Consider the following 20,837-nt stretch of genomic DNA (forward strand, 5'->3'; position numbering starts at 1 on the left):
ATGTAAAGCAATTTAACTAGTGAGAAATGCGCTATATAAATGTAAAGTATTATATTTGAACTTTAAGTTTTGGCAAAAAGGTCTTAAAAGGATGGGACTATTTAATTTTAAAAGCTTGTAATATTTAAGTAGTTAAACATTATGTGAAGAAGTCCCAAAATCTCAGCAGGCTTGTGCTTTAAGGATGGATGAGTGAGAGAGAGAGAGAGAGAATACGCAGGGTATGTGTGTGTGAAACGAGCAGAAGAGAGAGGCATTAAAATTAGGAGATTTATTGATGTAGAAAGCTGTCTGGAGATTTTCCTAGCAGTCTGGGATTGGAGGGGGGGTGGGGGTTGTAAATTGAAGGAGGAGGGAGTGGTCAGTTTTGTCGGGAGAGGTGGGCTGGAGCTGCCAAGTGGTTATAAAATTGACAGAACAGCAGCATCACCTCCCAATCCTGCTTCCTCCTGCAGCGAAAGCCGGTCAAGTCTTTGTGAAGGCAGCATACGCAGACACCATGAGCCACTCTGGGATGAGGACATCCTCCACCTCGACTTCTTACCGACGCACGTTCGGTGCAGCCCCAATGTTCTCCCCTTTGTCTTACAGCTCAGTCTCGCGTCTCTCTACTTCAGCAGGAGGCAGCCGGCTGTTGGGATCTTCTTCCCCAGCATCCTCAGTGCGCTCAGTCTCTTATAGGGTGCGGTCCAGCACCCCAGCCCCCAGGCTCAGCTATGAGAAGGTTGATTTTGCTGTGGTGGATGCCCTGAACCAGGAGTTTCTCACCACCAGAAGCAATGAGAAGGCAGAACTGCAGGAGCTCAATGACCGCTTTGCAAATTTCATCGAGAAGGTGCGTTACCTGGAGCAGCAGAATGCCATACTGGTGGCTGAGCTGAACCAATACAAGACTCAGCAGGAGCCTAACCGAGCCTCTGAGATCTTCCAGGATGAGCTAAGGGAGCTCAAGAGACAACTGGAAGTCATGGGGAAGGAGAGAGACCGCTTTCAGGTTGAGAGGGACAACTTGGCCGAAGACCTGGCTCTCCTGAAACAAAGGTCAGTCTGCTGCATGTGTCTGGGAATTTTTTTACATTGTTATTTGTGGTAATGTGTGATTCAGGGCTTGGCAGTTGCAATACTATAGAGTTTTAATAATGAAAAGGTGCCACACCCATATCTGGCATCTGTCTGACAGACCTTTATTTGACTAATATCTCTGTAGATGGATCTGCTGTAGCCAAACATTTAATGTTAATATTAGTGAAACTATGTCTTAGTAAAGATTAATCTACTTCCCATAAGGGAACCATCCAACAGTCCATAATCGAACCCACTTAGTCCTATTCAGTGATGCAAGGGCTAATAGCTGATCCAGGCATCATCATAAAACAAAAGAGAACCAGACCTGGACAGGTCACCAGCCCAGTACAGGGCATTTCCATGCATATACTCACAATGACTAATTCAGGCATTAATTAAAAGTCACCAGTTAAACAAAAATGCATGTCTTAGTGTGGAATGTAAGCTTGAGAACCCACACAAACATGAGGAGAACTTGGAAAACTCTACACAAACAATCCCTGGTTGGGATTTTAACTCAGTACTCTGGAGCTGTGATGCTACATCAGTAACCACTGTGCCACTCCTATAATGGACAAAGGGAGGGTAGCTTATTTGTATGCCAAGGGATCAGCAGTGATGCCTTAATAAGACTTCCAAGAGCCACTAGCTGCACCTTTGTGAGTCAGCAGGTGTCATTGAAGATAACTGAGTAGAGCTCACAATTGTCACCTCATAGAGCCTCTTAGGGGCCATTACAAATGGCTCCATGATGACTGCAAAGGTCCATAAACAAAAACTATATTGGACAAAATAGATGTCAATACAGACAAGTCAGAAACGACTTATGGAAATGGAAACTACTAGACCATGAGTGGTATTAGCAAAAAGAGAGATTGGTATTAAAACTGTTTTTCCTTTCCATAATATATAGCAGTAAACATCTCTTACACAGTTCTAATGCTTTGCTATACAGTACTGGCAAACTACAGTAACTATTTCATGTCTTGTATTTTGTTGAACGTTTTGAGGCAGCAGTGTCCTGACAAATGTAAAATCTGCCTAGGCATCTGCTTTCTAAGCACCACCCTCTTGATTAACACTATTTGATGCCCGCCTGAATCATCACACCTACATAACTATGGCTTCACAGCAATAATAATGTATATTGTGCCATTTTGTGCTTTGGTGTCTAATTTCTGAGACTTTTCACTTTGTTCAGAGGCCTCTGTTATACAATAAGGATTGACCACACCAGAAATCACAAGCACCTATCTTCAATCCAGAAGAACATAATTTATGTTATTCATTACTGACCTGCAGAAATACAACATAGGTGCTCACAGAATCCTACACATCAAACTTCTTAAACCTAGCCACTGTTTACTGTATAGCCACATTTTGTTCATGACAAAATTACATTTCAAGTACAGTACCTAGAAATTGTAATATTATTACTCTTATATCTCGATAGAAGTCAGACCACAACAAATCTAAATGATATACAGTTATACTGTATGGGACAGGTGTCTTCCGTTCATGACTTGCAACTAAGTATACTTTTACAATTCTGACCATTCATACTTCAGAGACTTAAAGATACTCTACTGTCTAATTTATCGAATCTATCCCCCTCTGCATCGTGACTTCTTTTATAAGTCTAACTCCATCCAGTCTTAATCTCCAGTTCTGCACTTATGTCTCAGAGAATCTAGATTTGGTTCCTTAGACGTCTGTCTGATCACCTCACCTTACAGACTTGATTTTGTTAAACATAAGTTTCCTACGGCAATTATTTTGACTATTCAAAGATATGTAGCTACACCCTTGAGAACCCCTTAACAGCCTGAACCTACGTTTCATTTTATATTTCCATTTAGTGTGGCTATAGCTGAAGAAATCTGTTCGTACCTTGGTGGCCCATACAGGTTACACAGTTGGTGCCCTCAAGTCTACCATCTACCCTTTATAACTTCTGGCAGCTGCCATAAGAAGCTGGATCTCATTCTGTCTTAATTACAGTACCTGCTATTATATTTTCAATAGTCTAGCTTTTACCTTTTTCAACTGGTAGCCATTCCCTTTAATGTGTACAGAGTTGTGGAGGATGTTTCATAGTGGCCAATCTACTGTTTTACATTGTGTTCTATAAGGAGAGAAAAATTACCTCAGGGTGTGCCAGATATCTGAAAAAAATGATTAGGAGGGCCAGCTGAATTATAGGATTGACCCTGGATTCTCCAGAGACAGTCCCAGAAAAGAGGATGATGACAAAATGAAAGATCCTTATGACTATGTCTTCTCCAGCACTCATTACCCTGAAGCACCTGTAGATACTGTATATGTTCATTCTACCACAGTGCAGTAACAGGAGGTCTTTTTATCCAAGTCATCAGACTATATAAGGCCTCCCCCACTGTACATCTCTTCTCCTTGATCAGTTATGATAGACTCATTGGCACAGGGACAATAATTCTTCTGGAACACTACACATTAAATGTGTACTGAAAATACTGTGTGTATACTGTATTTCTAGGTTGAGCACTTATGTAATTTGTTGCAAATTGTTGCACTTTTTCGCACTTTTCACTATGAGTTTATGATCTATATCACAACTGTAGCCAGAAAAATTTTCCCCCATCTATCTATCTGTTATATATTGCCTTTCATATTTATATATCTATGTGAAGTTCATTACTATATATCTATCCAATATCTTGGCCCTTTCAGTTATACCTTTACAAGTCCTATCCCTTTTCATTGACATACGGCTAAAATTCTTCAGATTTCAAATTTATCTGATCTCAGTAATCTGAAGCTACACCTCAACATTCAAAGAACTGTGGGCCCATTTCAGAAATCTGATTTCATTAAATTTCACTTACATGAAAATTCCTCAATAATTTGTGGTGACTGTGATGATAAACCTAGCATCATCTAGACTTCTTAATTGCATGACCTTGTAATGTATCAGTGGCCTGCAGGTATACCTCTGAACCTTTGATCCATTAGTCAATGACCTGTAATTATAACCTGTAGGTGTTAAATGTGTTCAGATGTTACTCATCTTACGTTTACACCTCCTGAGTCTAACACATCCCTCTCTGACCTATGGATACTCCTTATACGGGAAGCCTGATGTCATTCAGTGTTCCTGGCCTGCTGTTATGCTTCACGTGAATTTAATCTGACTTCTCTGACCTGCGTTTACTCCAGGGGTGTCAAAGATATTTTTATTGAGGGCAAAAATATATCAAACATATCAACAAGCAAATACTAACACATTTTCTTTACAAACAAGACACAAAAGCACCTCCCTGCCCATCATAATCATACAGTATATTCTGCCTAGTGTCTTACTTTTTTATCAGCTTTTCTTTTCTTGGATATTACAGCAGTTAGGAAAGCTTGCAGCAGTCATAGGACCAAAGTAATTACTGAGTAAAAAATGTGTGTCAGTGCGTAAATTTAAGTGAGTGCAGAAGTCTGGACACATAATTTGTAGCTAATCCTAAGTACATCCATTTACACCTGCACTGACATATATCACAGTGCTTGACCACATTCAAAAAATGATTATAAACACGCTGATGATTGATCACACATGCAACATACCTAGTTGGCCAAAAACAGATTTTGACCACATTTGACACAAGTGAAGATACAAATGCTTTTCCTATCCACATACAACAATCATGTCAGTAGAACAGACAAAAACATTATTTTGGGTGGTGACAGCAGTCAGGTTAAGGCCATGGAAACGGGCCCAGCCCTGAAACCCATACAATGTTTAAAAGTGGTGCTACCATCTTCTGAATGGGACTGTCACATCATCGGTATCATGCTAAAAGACTGAAGTTCTTTACGGCAGTGTGGCGTGTCATCTTTACCTTTTCACTTTTTTCTTCTTGGGTCATTAATAACAGCCAGTTTTCATTCATAGCTCCAGTGCACATTGCTGTGCAGATAATACAATAAAATACAATTTATTTTTTGTATTTCACCTTTCACTGAGTGCAGACAATTCTCAGTTAACATACAAGTATAGATTATATTAATTACTAAATGCAGAATTTATACGCAAATAAATACGGATTTGTTAAAACACACAAAGAACAAAGTAGAAACTTATTAAACATCCATGGAAATCAACAATATCTGTCTATTGATTAATTGATGGACTATGGACAGTTGAGCTGAGATTAAAAGTGTAAAAGTTAGCCAATAAAAGGTGTCATTTTGCTTGACTTTTCTCTACAAGTGTAAAAGAGAATGTCAAAAATAAAGACACAGTCCTGGAAACCTCGGCTAACTGTCCACATACCTGCTCCTGGGTATTCTATAGTGGAGTCTGTGCAGGCCATCCAATCTTATGAGAGAATCTTTCTATCTGATGATTCCAACGATCCTGTATCTGAGATGACTTTACCATATGAAGGAGAGCAGCCTGGCAGTAGAGCTGTGTCACCAAGTGCCACATCCAGGAACCGAGATGAGAAACAGAATAGAGGAGGGATAGTAACGGTTTAAAAATATTGCAATACTTTTATATATAATCACAATCGAACACTTAATACGCACTCCTGTGTCACATGTACATGTAACCTGGCTAAATTATATACAGTGTGGAAAAGGCGCTATATAGGCACCCAACCCAGCACAAAGAGTCAGGGAGGCCCGTGTAAAAACAAACACAAATTTAATTGTCTTCACCTGTGGGGCACGTCTTTCCCATGTCCTACCGGCACAGCACAGTCCCACAAGCACAAAAAACCATAACACAAAACACACTTCTTTTCACCACCACTCCTCCCAGCAAGCATTGGCATTGTCCTCGTCCTCCTCCTCCTCCCGACTCTGGCTCTCGGAGTGGTAGCTGCAGGCTCCCTTTATAGCCCGCCCAGAAGTGCTGCAGGTGCTTGATAACCTGCATCTGGCTGCACTGCCGGGTGTGGCTGCATTGCCACCCAGACGGGCTCAGGAAGCCGTGCAGCTCCCCCTGGTGGTGGGCATGGAGCCCAACAAGGCTGAGCTTCGGAGTCCCATGTCTGTGGCCCCGATGCAACCCAGGGGGGCTGCCACCAAGTGTTCCAGGGGAAGTAGTATGCCGCTCATGGCTGTTCCCCCGTACCAAGTGTCCAAAGGGCGTCCCGGCTGGGCATGGTCCCTGGCCATCTGCCACAACAGATACAATCCTATAAATGAAACATATGAAAAATAGGGTCTTTGAGAAAATAAATGGTCATCACGGGCCATATGTTAGATGTTTTGAGAATTGATGAAGCAGGCGGCTTTAAAAAGATCCAAAGATCAGATTTCACTTGTGTGCCTTGAGTTTGACACCACCAATTTACTCTTTTAACAAGAAGAATTTAACATCATCTGGCCTTTTTGAACCTCCACTTTTAAAGCTTGTAGCTATGCTTTAAAGATTCCATACTTCATAAGATCTTGTTGGTCAGTTGACTTACAAAGCCCTTGCTGCTTTGAACCATTTTTAATTGACTTGCAGTTAGATACCATCGAAAATTATAACCTCATCCAGTAATTCTGACCTGACTTGCCAGGAACAACGCTGCAGTTTATAAAGTTAGTTGGATCATATTTATCATTAGTAAGATGATCTTGATGATATACAGTCTAATACTGCTGATGGATATGTGTCGCAAAAGCTGGATGCTAGGATGTTTGATGCACTGGTCAGGTTGAAGTACTCCCCAGAAGGAGACACAGCTCCAGGATACTCAGGGTCTCAATCATAGTAACAAATCATGTATCAAACACAACATAATGGGATGCTCCTGTAATGCAGTGCCAAAGCTTGCCAGCCAGGAGGTCTAGCTGCATGAATATATTCCTAGATACGTCACTTTTAGATGCATCTGGAATAACCACCATCTACATGAGAGGGTTACATTAGAGTTTCGCATTACCACGTTCAGCTGCCAGCAGTTACATTAGGAGTGCCTCTGAATAATAGATGCAGCCTGTCTACCAGCGTCTGGGAATACTCCATCATCTTTGTAGAAGAGCACTTAGAATGTGCCTCTTACAGTTTAATCACAGGACCCAGTGTGGCTTATACATACATCTCCTGTACACAGACTCACAAACACTATGCAAAGTGCAAACCCACGCCAACATTATGGTCCCAGAGCTCCTCACGTGTTCTTACACAGAGGACCTAGTTTTCATCCCACCCACACCCTCTGGTATCTTTTAATGACAACAGTGTTAGATAATCACAAAAATAATTTCATATAGTCAATCCTGTCCTTTTACAAGACAAAATCTATGGCACAAAAAATACATATGTATTAAAATTAGAGGACAGAGAGGTTAAGTTACTGCCTGCTCAGAGACATAAACTGAACCAGCAGCCTTGTAGTTTGTAGTCAGGTTCCATGACAACTAAGCCATGTAGCGTCTTCAGTCTCTCATGCAGGAAAATAAACTAAAATGACATGTTGTGAGGGTCTCCAGATTATCAAGGGGTAGCATAACATCTAGACAATCTCAAGCATACACATATTTTTACAATAACTACATTAGCCTTGGGCGCAAGTATAATCTTCCCCACTTTTCTTTTGGATGTACTCAAGCCTAAGCAGTGGCTTAGCCTCTAAATCCTGGAAGAGGGTGGAATTCATTTACCCTATTCACTGGAGGCTTTGGGGCAGAGAACAGTTTTCAAAATAAATTAATTGAGGATTCCTATACAAAAGAGATGAGAGTATAGGGTTAGCAGCTTTTCCAGATGTTTCAGAACACGAAGGGTTAGCAGGCTTTACATTTTTAAGCAGATTAGCCTAATCAGTTCTTTATACCTCCCTAGCATCCTTTACACTGAGTCTTTACCAGTGAGCACTATATAAAGCTGTACTTATTTTGGGATCCCCAACCCTTTTCAAAGCTTTCTCTAAATGGGTTAGGGGCCCCAACTGGTGGCAGTAGCATCCCAAACATATGCTTAAGGGAGGGAATGACCTTTCTACCCTGATGTGGACACTGATAGCTTCTAGAAACTGGAGACTTGTGTGCTTTTCCCTCTGTGGCAATGTGACACATAAATCCTGTGGGGTTTCCTTTCAGGTTGGACGATGAGACTCAAAAGAGATTAGAGGCAGAGAACAACTTAGTCCTCTTCAGAAAGGTAAGTAATGAAGCCCTCTGAGAGCTTGGTTTGTTTAGCTGGAGATGGTGAAGGTCATTTAAAGAGGTGGGTTTATAAAGTATATAAAGGCTGGGGGGTGCTAAATTGGCATGATCCGAGTTCACGTAGTGGGCAGGTCAACTTTTAAGTTAAATTGGTGGATGTGTTTGAGGAGAACGTGTGCATGCCATGACTGAATCCATTGCCTACTCTTGACTTTGCTGTGCCTCTTTAAACAGGATGTTGATGATGCCACCCTCTCTCGTTTGGAGCTAGAAAGGAAGATTGAGTCCCTAATGGATGAGATTGAATTTTTGAAGAAACTGCATGATGAGGTGGGCTACACTCATATCTGTGAATCTGATTGGGGTCTCAAAACACAGAATCAGTTATTCTCACAATTACTAACTAACATCTTCTTCTGCTCTGTTTCAGGAGATCCGTGATGTCCAAGTCAATGTGCAGACCCAGCAACTTCAAGTGGAGGTGGAAGCTCCTAAGCCAGACTTGACAGCAGCTCTTAGGGAGATTCGGGCCCAATATGAGACGATTGCTGCCAAGAATGTGCAGGAGTCTGAGGAGTGGTACAAGTCCAAGGTGATTCTGAGGATTGGGGTTCTACACCTATAGGGAAGGACACGTACAGTCCTTAAGTTCAGTTTGCTTTTTTCATATGTATTCTTAAATGTTCTTATCTACACTGGATTAACACTAATATCTTTGTTTAATTAAGAGATTGATAACGTATAAAACAATATTTCATTGCATAAACACCACTATAAGATAAAGAAGCATTCTGTTATTCTCAAGCATGTTTTACTCCAAAGCTAAGTTGCTGATGGAGCCTATCCCTGTCAGTCTAAGACAGGGTGCACCTGCTAAAAATGGGGACAATTTAAAATCACTGATCAACCAAACTTGCACATGGGGATAAGGGGGAAAGACTTAAGTACTCTGAGAAAACCAATACAGATATAGAAAGAATGTGCAAACTGCACATTGATAACATCCAAACCCAGTACAGTATATGTGTGAAGTAGCACTGCTAGCCTCTCTACTACAATGCAGCCTGTTAGACAAACAGTAAAACAGATTATAATGATTATAATGTACACAAAGTTTTGTTAGTATGAATTCCTAGTTATATAATATTCCAGGTATGGCTACTTGGATAATCAAGGAAAAAAAAAAAAAAATAAAGACATTCTTGAACAGTATCATACTGTTGATACCTTCAGAACCTCCAAATCATTCTGTTGTCTTATTAACACTTGAGGTAGGCACTTGACAGAGCAACAAGATGAAGTCATCTAATCTATCAGACATACAGAAGTGTAAGAGAGAGAGGGAGAGGGAGACACAGAATGTCAAGCACCCGTCACATTAATTGAATGTGAAGCTAATATTAAGGAAAAGGACAAGCAGCACATGTCTACAAGAGGTGAATGATATATTATTCAACTTGGCTTCAGACCAGGAAGGTCAAGTTTCACAAATATGCTGGAATTCTATAAGGAAGCAACAAAAGCATATGATAAAAGAGGAACATATTTTATTATTTACTTTGACCTTCAGTAGGCTTTTAATAGGGTACCACATAAAAGATTAGTGATAAAACTAAAAAAAGTATGAATTACCATAAACTGCTTTAATCTGGGGTGTTCATAAGAAATGTAATGATTTACTTTATGGGGTCGAAGTACATAATAAACAAGGACAATTGTGTCAGTGAATTTTGAAATTTTAAAATGTGTTCTTGAATTTAAATGTTTAAAATCTAAATGTTGTGAATTATAATAGAAATATGGCATTTTTCGCCCTCTGATAGAAGTCCACAGAGGGATAGATCCTTAGTAAAGGACCAAAAGTAAAAAATAACATAATAATAATCACTGACCTTAAAGTAGCATAAAATGACACCCCATATGCCAATGTTTGATATTTGTTGTTTTTAACCTTCTGTGGTTCTTAGGGGGGCTGTAACCATCAGTAAACAATCAGATATGAAAAATATTATCATATTTGTGATTAGCAACCTTGAAATGGCAATTCAAAGACACTCTACATGCTTATATTACTGATCTGCATTTTTCTGAAGTTTTGGGAAAGGAGTAACTTTGACCCCTCATATCCCATTACGGGTTGAACCCTTGGGTTATTTGATTTGGCATGTACAACTTCAAGTCTTTCTGATCATTTTTGCTGAAGACACCTATTGGTTTACTCTTTATCATGAGGGTGTAATTTCCTGCATAAGATATGGTTCAAAAATGCCACATAAATTAGGGTTATTCAAGTCTAGTGGGACAGAAATAGATGAATCTCCAAAAAGCTACACATCTTGCCTAACTAGGCATCAAGGCAAATTTAACGATATCATATGTGGGGGTTTTCTCACACCAGTGAGCCAGAAAGCACCAGACAAAAAAACTGAAGTGATTTCAAAGCATTTATAATTCATTTTTATGAACACAGTAAGTGGAAATTCAAGGCATAGTGTGTAGGTGGGTACAAAATTGGCTAAAACACAGAATGCAAAGGGAACTTTATCAGAATTAGGTGATGTTGCACTGCAAAAAACAAAATCTAAGCAAGTGAAAAGTACTTATATCATGACGTTAAATCTTTTTTTCCTTATTGTAAGAATTATTGACTTGTCAAAAAACTTGTATTTACAATTATTTAGCATGTTTTGAGAAATCTTCTCAAGTAAATTTTACTTACCCCATTGGCAGATTTTTTTTGCTAAATAAAAGCAAAACAACTCTCATTTAAAGTTTTTTTGTCTAGTTTTTGCATATGCATTTTTTGCAGTGTAAAAATGGTGTCCCTCAGGGATCAGCTGCTTATTAATATACATAAATTAGCTAGACAACAATACTATCAATAAACTGGATAGGCTTGCAAATTCCAAACCAGACCTCACCAAACTAGGTGGAAGGGCAGATAAATGTAGAAGCAGATAAATTGTTACAGAGGGACTTCTGTAGCGTACAGACTTGGGCAAATTTGTGGCAGAAGAAATTTAATGTAAGCAAAAGTGGAAATGTTAGATTTGAAAACACAATGGGAGGTCTGAAAATTGAAAGTGTACCTTATGAGAAGGACCTAGGAGTCATAGTGATCTCATCCACTATCTACATTCAGACAGTATATAGAAGTGATCAAGAAAGCCAATAGAATGTTATATTATATATCAAGATGTGTATAATACAAGTCAAGGGAGGTTGTGCTTAAGTTACACAACACACTAGTAAGACCTCACCTGGAGTACTGTGTTCAGTTTTGATCTTCATTTTACAAAAAAAAAATTTGGAAGTGCTAAAAGGTCCAGAGAAGAGCAACTGGGCTGGGTCTGGGACTGAGAGGTATGAGCTATGAGGAGAGATTGAAGGGATCGAACCTTTTCACTTTAAGCAGAGATTAAGAGAATGTATGATTGAAATGTTTAAAATGATGAAAGGAATTAGTACAGTAGATTCTAGTTTTTGCTTTAAAATATATTATGCAGCAAGAACACAGTGTAATGATTAAACACTTGTTAAAAACACATTTCACACAAATAATACATTTTTTTTCATCATGCAAAGAACCACCGGAATGTGGAATAAATTACAAAGTAATGTGGTGAAGAGTAAGACTTCAGGGGCATTCAGATCTTGACTTGATATTACTTTGGACAATTTGATGAATAGGATTGGCGAGGTTGTTGGGATGAATGACCTGTTCTCATCACAATTTTTTCTAATATTGTAACTGATAGAAGAAACTAACATAGAAAGAGTTTCATGAAGTCCGCACAGAATATTATTGCATCACAGCTGCCTTCATTTCAGGACATACAGTATATAGAATACTCTGCCCTAGAAAAGCTAACAGTATTATTAAAGACTTCAGTCATTCAATAAATACACTTTTCCCTCTCTCCTCTATTACATGAGCTGTTACAGGACCACTAGCATTTAGGCCATTAAATTCAGAGACACTTGTTCATCCTAAGGTCATAGGGCTACTCAATTGCATAGGTGCATCTGGGCATCTCTAGATAGATAGATAGATAGATAGATAGATAGATAGATAGATAGATAGATAGATAGATAGATAAAAGTGGATCAGCTAGACATAGCCCCTTCAAAATCAGAGGTAATAATGTGGCAAAGCAATTAAACTTAGAAGAGTGTTGAACAAAATGTTAACGGGCAAAAGTGACCAAATATTTACTAAAGCTATGCACCTCTGCTCAGATTTGTGGTATTGAATCCAGAGTGACATAAACTTCCAGAATAAGAATGGGTTAAGCATGTGCAACAAGACGGCCTGTTAGACACATCTGACAATGAAAAGAATAATAGACATAATAAGGATCAGTCTTTACATTTTAGCAATGTTATACTTAAAGTTTAACTTATAAATAACAAATATAAGTAGAACATAACAATTTTGAATTGAATAGCTGGAATTAATTTTGCTTACACAACATCCACTTTTCTCATCAGGCACTGAAGCAGGACAAATGGCTTTTATCTTATCTGATTGCCTTCTTCCTAAACTCTGGAAATCCTCCTTTTACAATTAGTTTTTTGTTTTGACCTTCGACATTCTTGTTCAACTATTAAAGAGTGGCCAGTGGCTACTCAGTTGGTGGGTGACCACAGGGCTGTGTGGTTGTTGTATTGGGTAGGATTTTTTAAATAATTTCAGGCCTGTGATCCATTTGATATGCATTATTTCCAAATGCATATCTTTTCTAATAGAAATGTATGCGTAAAACAAAGAAAGTATCTGGGAACAAATAAACTAGAAAAACATTTATTGACAGGGTTGTCACACAACTAAATGAGCCGCAATTTGAGTTGTACAGTTAGGTTTTAGGGAAATAGAAAATCCAGCTTTAGAAAATGACACACCATGAGCAGTGGTATTTATTTTATGTAAGCTGTGGTGTACTGATATTGGTAATTATTTACGGTTGGTCAGTGCTTCTTAGATACAGGCCACTGGAAAAAGGATTAGAATTGCTATTTGGAAGTAATGAAGAATGGAGAGACTCTTTTTGACTGTACAGATATAATGTCATTTGCCTGATTTACTGCCACACTACTGGTAGTTTGAATACTTCCCATTAGCACTTCTTACATTAGAAAACTAGGCAGCAGCATTTGATTCTCCAAGGTGCCTTCTGATTAGGTGCCACATGACAATGTATGCCTACAACACATCCATACTAACACAAATTAATGAATGGCGGTGCTGTTTATGCATAGGTGTTTACCTGGTTTGCAGTTGACTGATATTGTCTACCACCAGTTTGCTGATCTTACGGACACAGCCAATCGGAATGTAGAGGCACTACGCCAGGCAAAGCAAGATGCCAACGAGTCACGCCGTCAGATCCAGAGCTTGACCTGTGAGATTGATGCTCTCAAGAGCACGGTAAGTGGTCTTAATGCAATTGGCACTACTAGTGTCTATACAGATATGTCCAGCTAGCCACTATTTCCATAAATCCCAAAACTTATAAGATCCTAAAAAAGAATATCTAAACAGATTTCATGCCATATTCAATAACCCACTTATAGTATAGAAAAATAACCAGAGCCTTAACAATGTGCCAACAGAATGAGGCCCTGCTGCGCCAGATGCGGGAGATGGAGGACCAGTTTGGACTGGAGGTGGCTGGATACCAGGACAATATAGGCCGCCTGGAGCAGGAGATCCGGCACCTGAAAGAGGAGATGGCACGTCACTTACGCGAGTACCAGGACTTGCTCAATGTCAAAATGGCCCTGGACATCGAAATCGCCACTTATCGGAAACTGCTAGAAGGGGAAGAGAGCAGGTGAGAAAAATTGGCTTCATTCTTTCATTATTATGGTAGAGCAGATGCCATCTTTACAAAGCCCCACTCCACACCAGGCTTTACTAGTTGCTCTACATGTCATTGCTTTTGATTTTATTGTATGAAACCTTAATCCTGAACACAATTTCAAAGCTGCATGACAAAGAGTTCAAAACAGCAGCATGTGATATTACTGGTACAGATTCACACTGAACAATGAAGATGGCCCTTGTGCAGATATCCTTTGATCATCAATTGCTCTCAATGACACAGCTTTTGTCTATCCCTCTTTTAATTGAAAAAACGTAAGCAGATATTTACAGGTGCACAAGCTTAAACTACGTATTTGTTAAACTGGCATATTCTGTTTGCTTAATGTCCACAGCAATATTGCTTGAGTAAGTGCTTCAAAAGTGAAAGGCCATCCTAAAAATACATGTCTTTTTTCCTCTTCTTCTTCCCATAGGATTACTATTCCTGTTCAGAACCTATCCACCCTCAGCATCCGTAGCGCAGGTATGTCTCTCGTAAGCCTGACTTGTCAGAGACAATCACTTTAGAGAGGGTAATGTTGAAAGCCTTTGTAATAATGACAGGTCTTGAGTGGGGATGATCATTATGTATTCATTAAAAAGTCCAAAGGTAGACATGTGTGTGTGAGCTGATTGGTAAATAACTTGAGGGTGGGTAATGTAACGTTGAATAGGTCTGCAGTGAAAGGCTATTAGCAGTTCTGTTGCAAGGGTGTGGAGTGAGTCACAAATAAGGGGAGTGGCAAAGTGGTCTCACATCTGGTCCTTGGCTTGCCTCTTCAGATTTTGAGCAGCCTTCTGAAGTCCACAGCAAGAGAACAGTGCTGATTAAGACCATTGAAACCCGGGATGGAGAGGTGCGTCTCTGATCTTCCGGTGAACTTTACTAGATGCATGCAAACCTGGCTCATAATCAGGTGTACAGCCATCAGGCTGAGCACACATCTGAGCAAAACAAGGCATGACACTGAAAAAGTACATACAAGTTCAAACACGTCACTGCACCTTAAGCTACCATTCACACTACTGCATGAACTATATAATCCAGTTCAATGCAGCGTCTTAAACGTTCAGACCAGTCCATGGCATCCCTGAGGAATTTGGATCTGGACCACAAAGTATCAAGTCCTTCACATCAGTCTATTGGTGAGGGTGTCCTTATAACCCAATCTGCATAGATGTCTGAAGCATTCCATTCAAACAAGACTTTAGGGCTGGGTGGGCCGTTCAGATTTGTTCATACAAGTATGTCAACCACATATTTTAGACTATGGCGGTTCATATATACTATTCATACCCATCTTTACAAATGCCTGAGTGATACAGACCAGTCTATATTCAGTAAGTGCCTGTAAAAAATAAAATTACTTCCTCACCACTATTCGGAAGATTCTATGCAGTTCCCTACACATTATACCAGCTCATATATTTTTTCTACTTTTTTGTAATTCTTGTTTGTTTTTGAGGTGGTCATTGGTATTTCTATATTTCTTAAGCTTTTGTAAAAGCTAAATTCCTGCTTGGGACAAACAAAATACTATTTATCTATCTGTCTGAGCCATTCTTATTGACCAGCTTGAAATATCTGTGACATTTACATGGGTAAAACAGGTCACTGTGTAATGCAGTTTTCACAGTTCACTTTCTCTTGTAGGTGGTGAAGGAATCCAGAAAGGAGCAGCAGTCTGAGCGAGATGACTAGAAGTCTGAACTCAAGCAACCAGGCTGCTTCCCACATCCTCAGTGCCCAACCTTTTGTGTGTTTGTGCCTCATGAAAAGATGTCCCTCCTGAAGAAGCCGTAGAGTTCTGACCATCATTCCATTGTGTTGAATGGAGCTGTCCCAGATGAAGCTAATCCAGGCTGACCAGTGACAGCTGGAAGCATCAGATCACAGCAAGTTAACCTTGTATGTAAACAGTGTGTGGAGAGAGGGTTGTAACATGCACCTAGGCAATTGTTAGCTGAGGTGATGTTCCCAGTAACCCTTTCATTTTGGGTTTCACATGGCCTGACACACAAAACTTAACACAGTAATGTAGCAGCTGCTGGTCAAATCAGTTGCATTCTTTCTGGTGCTGATGTAGCCTTCCATCTTACCAAATTAAAAAAATGATGTGTGTGGTCATTAGAAGGTCATTAGCTAGTGACACTAATTTGGAAACCTTTCTCCACATGCCAGTTCAAACTGACCTGCAAGTCTCCACCTTAATCAGTCTTACCCTGGGACAGCATTACATAATTAAACACAAAGAGGTTAGTTCTCCTGGCCTATCCCTTAAAGCAGGTAATCATGCTGACCAATGGAACCAAAGAGCAGCTGTGCAGTGAAGTTTATGCTTGACAACTCAAATAAAGTGCAGAACCTTACTTGTTGCCTCCTCTACTTTTTTTCAATGCATTGCATCTTCACCAGTCAATAGATAAGACTTGCTGTGAATTTCCTACAAGATACTACACTTGATCTTTGTCTAAAGTAAAGACACGCTTTTAATGAATTAGCAGGTCCAATTCCCTGCTTCACATGCTGACTGTATTTTGCCATTCTAAGGGAAAACAGAGTTTAAACCCAAATAAGCTCTATCAGAGATCACAGTGGTAACCAATTGTGTCACACATTCTGCCATATGGGGATACCATACTCAGTCTAAAAATTATTACTGAATAATCTGACTGATGCCATTATCAACTGTGACTTACAAGTTTGGACTTTTTTCGTTTTTACAGTTGGAATACAGATGGGTTGCTTTACTTGATGAAGGTTGCATAGTGAGTCAGAGGTGGGGATTGAACCAGTGGCCTTATGGTTTAAGGGTCAGCACCTTAGCCACTACATTATACTACTACTGATTTTAATGCATTTTTATTTATATAATACCTTTCCCACCCTCAGAGTGATTCACAAATATTCAAAAGGGTAAACAGGAATAGAAGTACAGAAAAAACTCAATAAGTAACAGTAGATAAAAATAAGTATCAAAAAATTAAACACCAGGTTAAACATAAATACAAACTTATGGGTTAGAACAAGAAACAATAAATAGAAAAAAATAAATACATATATAATATATAATGGCTATATTATATGCATAATCCAGGTAAATAGTCAGCAGCCATTTTCTATTCTATTCCAAATATACTAAAATAAAATGCCCCCATAAATTAAGACCCACTCATGTAGGCTATACCACCCAGGACCTGTAAGGACTTACCATACCAGAAGCCTCCACAAAAACAAACTCCAGTCCAGTCCTATGTAAACACCATAACAGTTCTGCCCCCTTGTGGTGATACATCACAAAGATTTGTTTGTTTATTATTTTTTTTACAAAAAAACAAGCAAAAGAAACAAAATCTAGTACTACTCTAGTGGGATTTGTAATTTACAGTGAGGAACTATTTTGTGGATAGGATGCTGATCGACCACTGGACAAAAAGGCAAATATGACATAAACCAAAAGCATTTTTGAGACTTTGGGAAGAGCCTTCAAATGTCCTGATTATTACACCAGTTTTAAAAAAGGGGAAATTTAGGAGAAGTACATTAGGATATGACAGATGGTAGAGCTGAGACATAAGTACAATAACATAATGTAAAAATAATGTGGATTGAGCAAGTGCAATGCAGGTTCTTGAGGGCACTGAAGCCTCTTGGCAGCATTGAGTGCAAGGCAGGAATCAACCATGCATGGGACTGTAGTCCATTACAAATTAGAAAATACTGTTAATGACTTAAAAAAAAACTACTTTCCCCAAATAACTGCTCATTACATTTTAATAAATAATCTCCCTGTGTGGAGAGTGCTTTGAGTAGTGAGAAAAGCGCTATATAATTATTATTAAGAATTATTAAAATCTACCAAACCGTTTTGTAATTTCTACATTGACTCCAAAACACAGAGACTGGGAAATAATGACTCACTTAATTAGGCTAAGAGTCCAATGAAAAACGAAAGTTGGTTGGAACAAAAACTTGCAGCCACAGCGGGTCCCCAGGACCGAGTTTGTGAACCACTGCACTGCAGGATTGGAGGAACCCAAGGCCAACTCTGAGAGACAAAAGTAAGGCTGGAGACAACCCTAGTCAGTGCTAGAAACATATATATATAATGATCATGTCCATTCTAGAGCTGTCAGTAAGTCTAAAAGCTTCCAATACACTGAATGTGTACCCTGTATGATCCAGAGAGAATGCCCATTCTGTAAACCACTATATCCAGCAGTATCTTTGTAGGTCAAACTCTGTCCTTCATGAAATGGATACAAGGAAGGAACCAGTCCATAATAGGGTTACATACTGACATGCCCTCTCATGCCAGTCTAATTTACCAAGTCATTTAACATCATGTTGGAATGGGAGATAGCCAGAGTGCCTGAAGAAATTGTCTAAAAATTACAAAAGAACCACAGATACTCTAAACGTATTGGTAACCAGCTGGAAATCAGTCCCATGTAAAGGCACCATGACGTGGCAAAGCTACTTGTTTCAGAAGTGGTGATAATAGCATGCCTGAAAGGATGGGTTTTTAGGCTAAATTAGAACAATACTTTTATTGAGCCTCCCAGACAGACTAAAGGGAAGAGTTTCAGAGTAAATAAACATTTGTTTTTACACTACACATACTTCTCCAAGTATTATTTCTCTATCATTAGTCACACTCCTCCACATGAAAAAACAATTCAGCCTTAGCTAGAAAGGGGTGAAAATTTATAGTTTCTAAGGTACCGTGTGTTACTGTAACATAAAAAGGGAACATTCATGATAATTTTCATGGACACCAGGCTTTATTACTGCAATCCATGCAGCTACTAGGGTATCTCTTAATTCCCTGAGGAAATTTGTTCTCCCTAGATTCTTTAACATTTCTCTGGGCTCTGACCCCAAATACATGCTAAATCAAGCTCACATTACTCAAGCTTATACATCTTTTTTCATCTGGCATACAACTAAATTATAGTAGTAAAAAATATTTTATAAAAATGAGTGTTTTTTTGCAAACATCTATCTTATTGCAACACTATTTTACAATTCATACAAATATATAAATAATGGTTTCATATTTGACAATGTGTATTAATTTTTCAGCACCTTTCAAAAGTATTCTAATTCTAAGTAACTAACCTTTCATATTCTGGTACTCTGCTTTTATTAGCTGGAAACGTTAACATTCACATCTCACATAGCTTATGCAAATACATTGGCTAGAAAATTTGTGATCAAATTAAAAAAGTTTTATATTTAGTACCTAATTTTTAGCTGGTGTACATCTGCCCGGACTTTTTAAATACATTTTGTGCCGTTGGAGTCCTGTGGCACAGGTGTGTAAAGTAATTTGATTAAAGTCACACCACCTACTCAAAGCATCATGATGCTCCAACAATGATGGACGGATTAAAAGGCAGAAGTCTACGTGACCATCATCATCAAGTCCTTTCATGAGAACCCTAAATCCAAAGAGGACTGTTTGACTAATGTTAGGTAGAATGCCCAGAGGGACTGGGCAGTCTCATGGTCTGGAATCCCTACAGATTTTTTTTTCTCCAGCCGCCTGGAGTTTTTTTTTTGTTTTTTCTGTCCTCCCTGGCCATTGGACCTTACTCTTATTCTATGTTAATTAATATTGACTTATTTTATTTTCTTATTGTGTCTTTTATTTTTCTATTCTTTATTATGTAAAGCACTTTGAGCTACTGTTTGTATGAAAATGTGCTATATAAATAAATGTTGTTGTTGTTGTTGTAAGTCAAAGACAGGAACTGAACCAGCAACTTTGGCATTTAAAGCTCAATACTACAGTCACTACAGCAGAAACCTAGTCATTAGTATTCCTATTGTCATAGCAGACAGAGGTAGCATTATGATGTGTTGCTTATTCCCTAAAGCACAGATGGGAAACCTTGGCACAGTGGAAATGAAAAGGTCTTAACTGTACAGTATCTGGCGTTTCAATCTTCTGCACTATATGATATTATACTGAAATTATAGCCACTCCATTAACACTGCCCTGTGTCATTATATTGCCAAGATCATTCTAAATTTCCTCATCTTTTAACATTAGTTGCTGGTCAGACCCTGAAATTGTTGATTCAAATCCCACTACTGACACCATAAGAAAGTCACTTAGCCTAGCCTTCTGTGCGGTGAGGCTGTTGCTAAGGGGCTACACAGCTCTACACATGCTTCAGCCTCGGAGGACATGACTGGTCAGTGTAGTCGGACAATTCAAGATTTACTGTAAATAAAAATATTTAAAAAAAAACTTACTGTCAAACCCAGCTGTGTGAGGCAGCAGCACTAACAATTGTATGACTGTGCATTATATTATGTGTTTGTGTGATACTAAAACAACTGTCCAAATAGTTGTGCTCTGCATTTTTCCACTGCATCCACTTAACAGTGTCATCTCCAGGCAGAGGAGTAGCTTCAGTGACAGACTTTTGTCACTGTCCTGTTCCACTGACAGACTGAGGAGATCGTTCCTCCCCCACACTATGCGACTCTTCAATTCCACCGGGAGTAAATCGAACATTAATTTTATTTTAATTCTTTTCATTTTTATTATTATTTAATTTAATATTGTTTCTTTGTATCAGTATACTGCTGCTGGATTATGTGAATTTCCCCTTGGGATTAATAAAGTATCTATCTATCTATCTCTATCTATCTATCTATTCTCTTTTTTCAAAGACTGTCATGGTGATAGCAGTTAAATAGGAAATACAAAATAAGCACCCTTGTACACTTGGTTAATATTGCCTAGTGGTTAGG

General features: G+C 38.9%; 1 protein-coding gene across 1 annotated transcript; it reads left to right on the forward strand.

The window, feature by feature from the left end:
* Positions 1–384: 384 nt before the first annotated feature.
* Positions 385–16,438, forward strand: prph (peripherin). Its single transcript, XM_039747321.1, has 9 exons — positions 385–1,041; positions 8,137–8,197; positions 8,437–8,532; positions 8,633–8,794; positions 13,505–13,630; positions 13,816–14,036; positions 14,503–14,552; positions 14,852–14,925; positions 15,723–16,438. Exons 1-9 carry the CDS (start codon positions 500–502, stop codon positions 15,768–15,770), a joined length of 1,380 nt encoding a protein of 459 aa, XP_039603255.1. The 5' UTR covers positions 385–499; the 3' UTR covers positions 15,771–16,438.
* Positions 16,439–20,837: the final 4,399 nt, after the last annotated feature.

This window comes from Polypterus senegalus, chromosome 3 (assembly GCF_016835505.1).
Source record: "Polypterus senegalus isolate Bchr_013 chromosome 3, ASM1683550v1, whole genome shotgun sequence".
NCBI lineage: Eukaryota > Metazoa > Chordata > Cladistia > Polypteriformes > Polypteridae > Polypterus > Polypterus senegalus.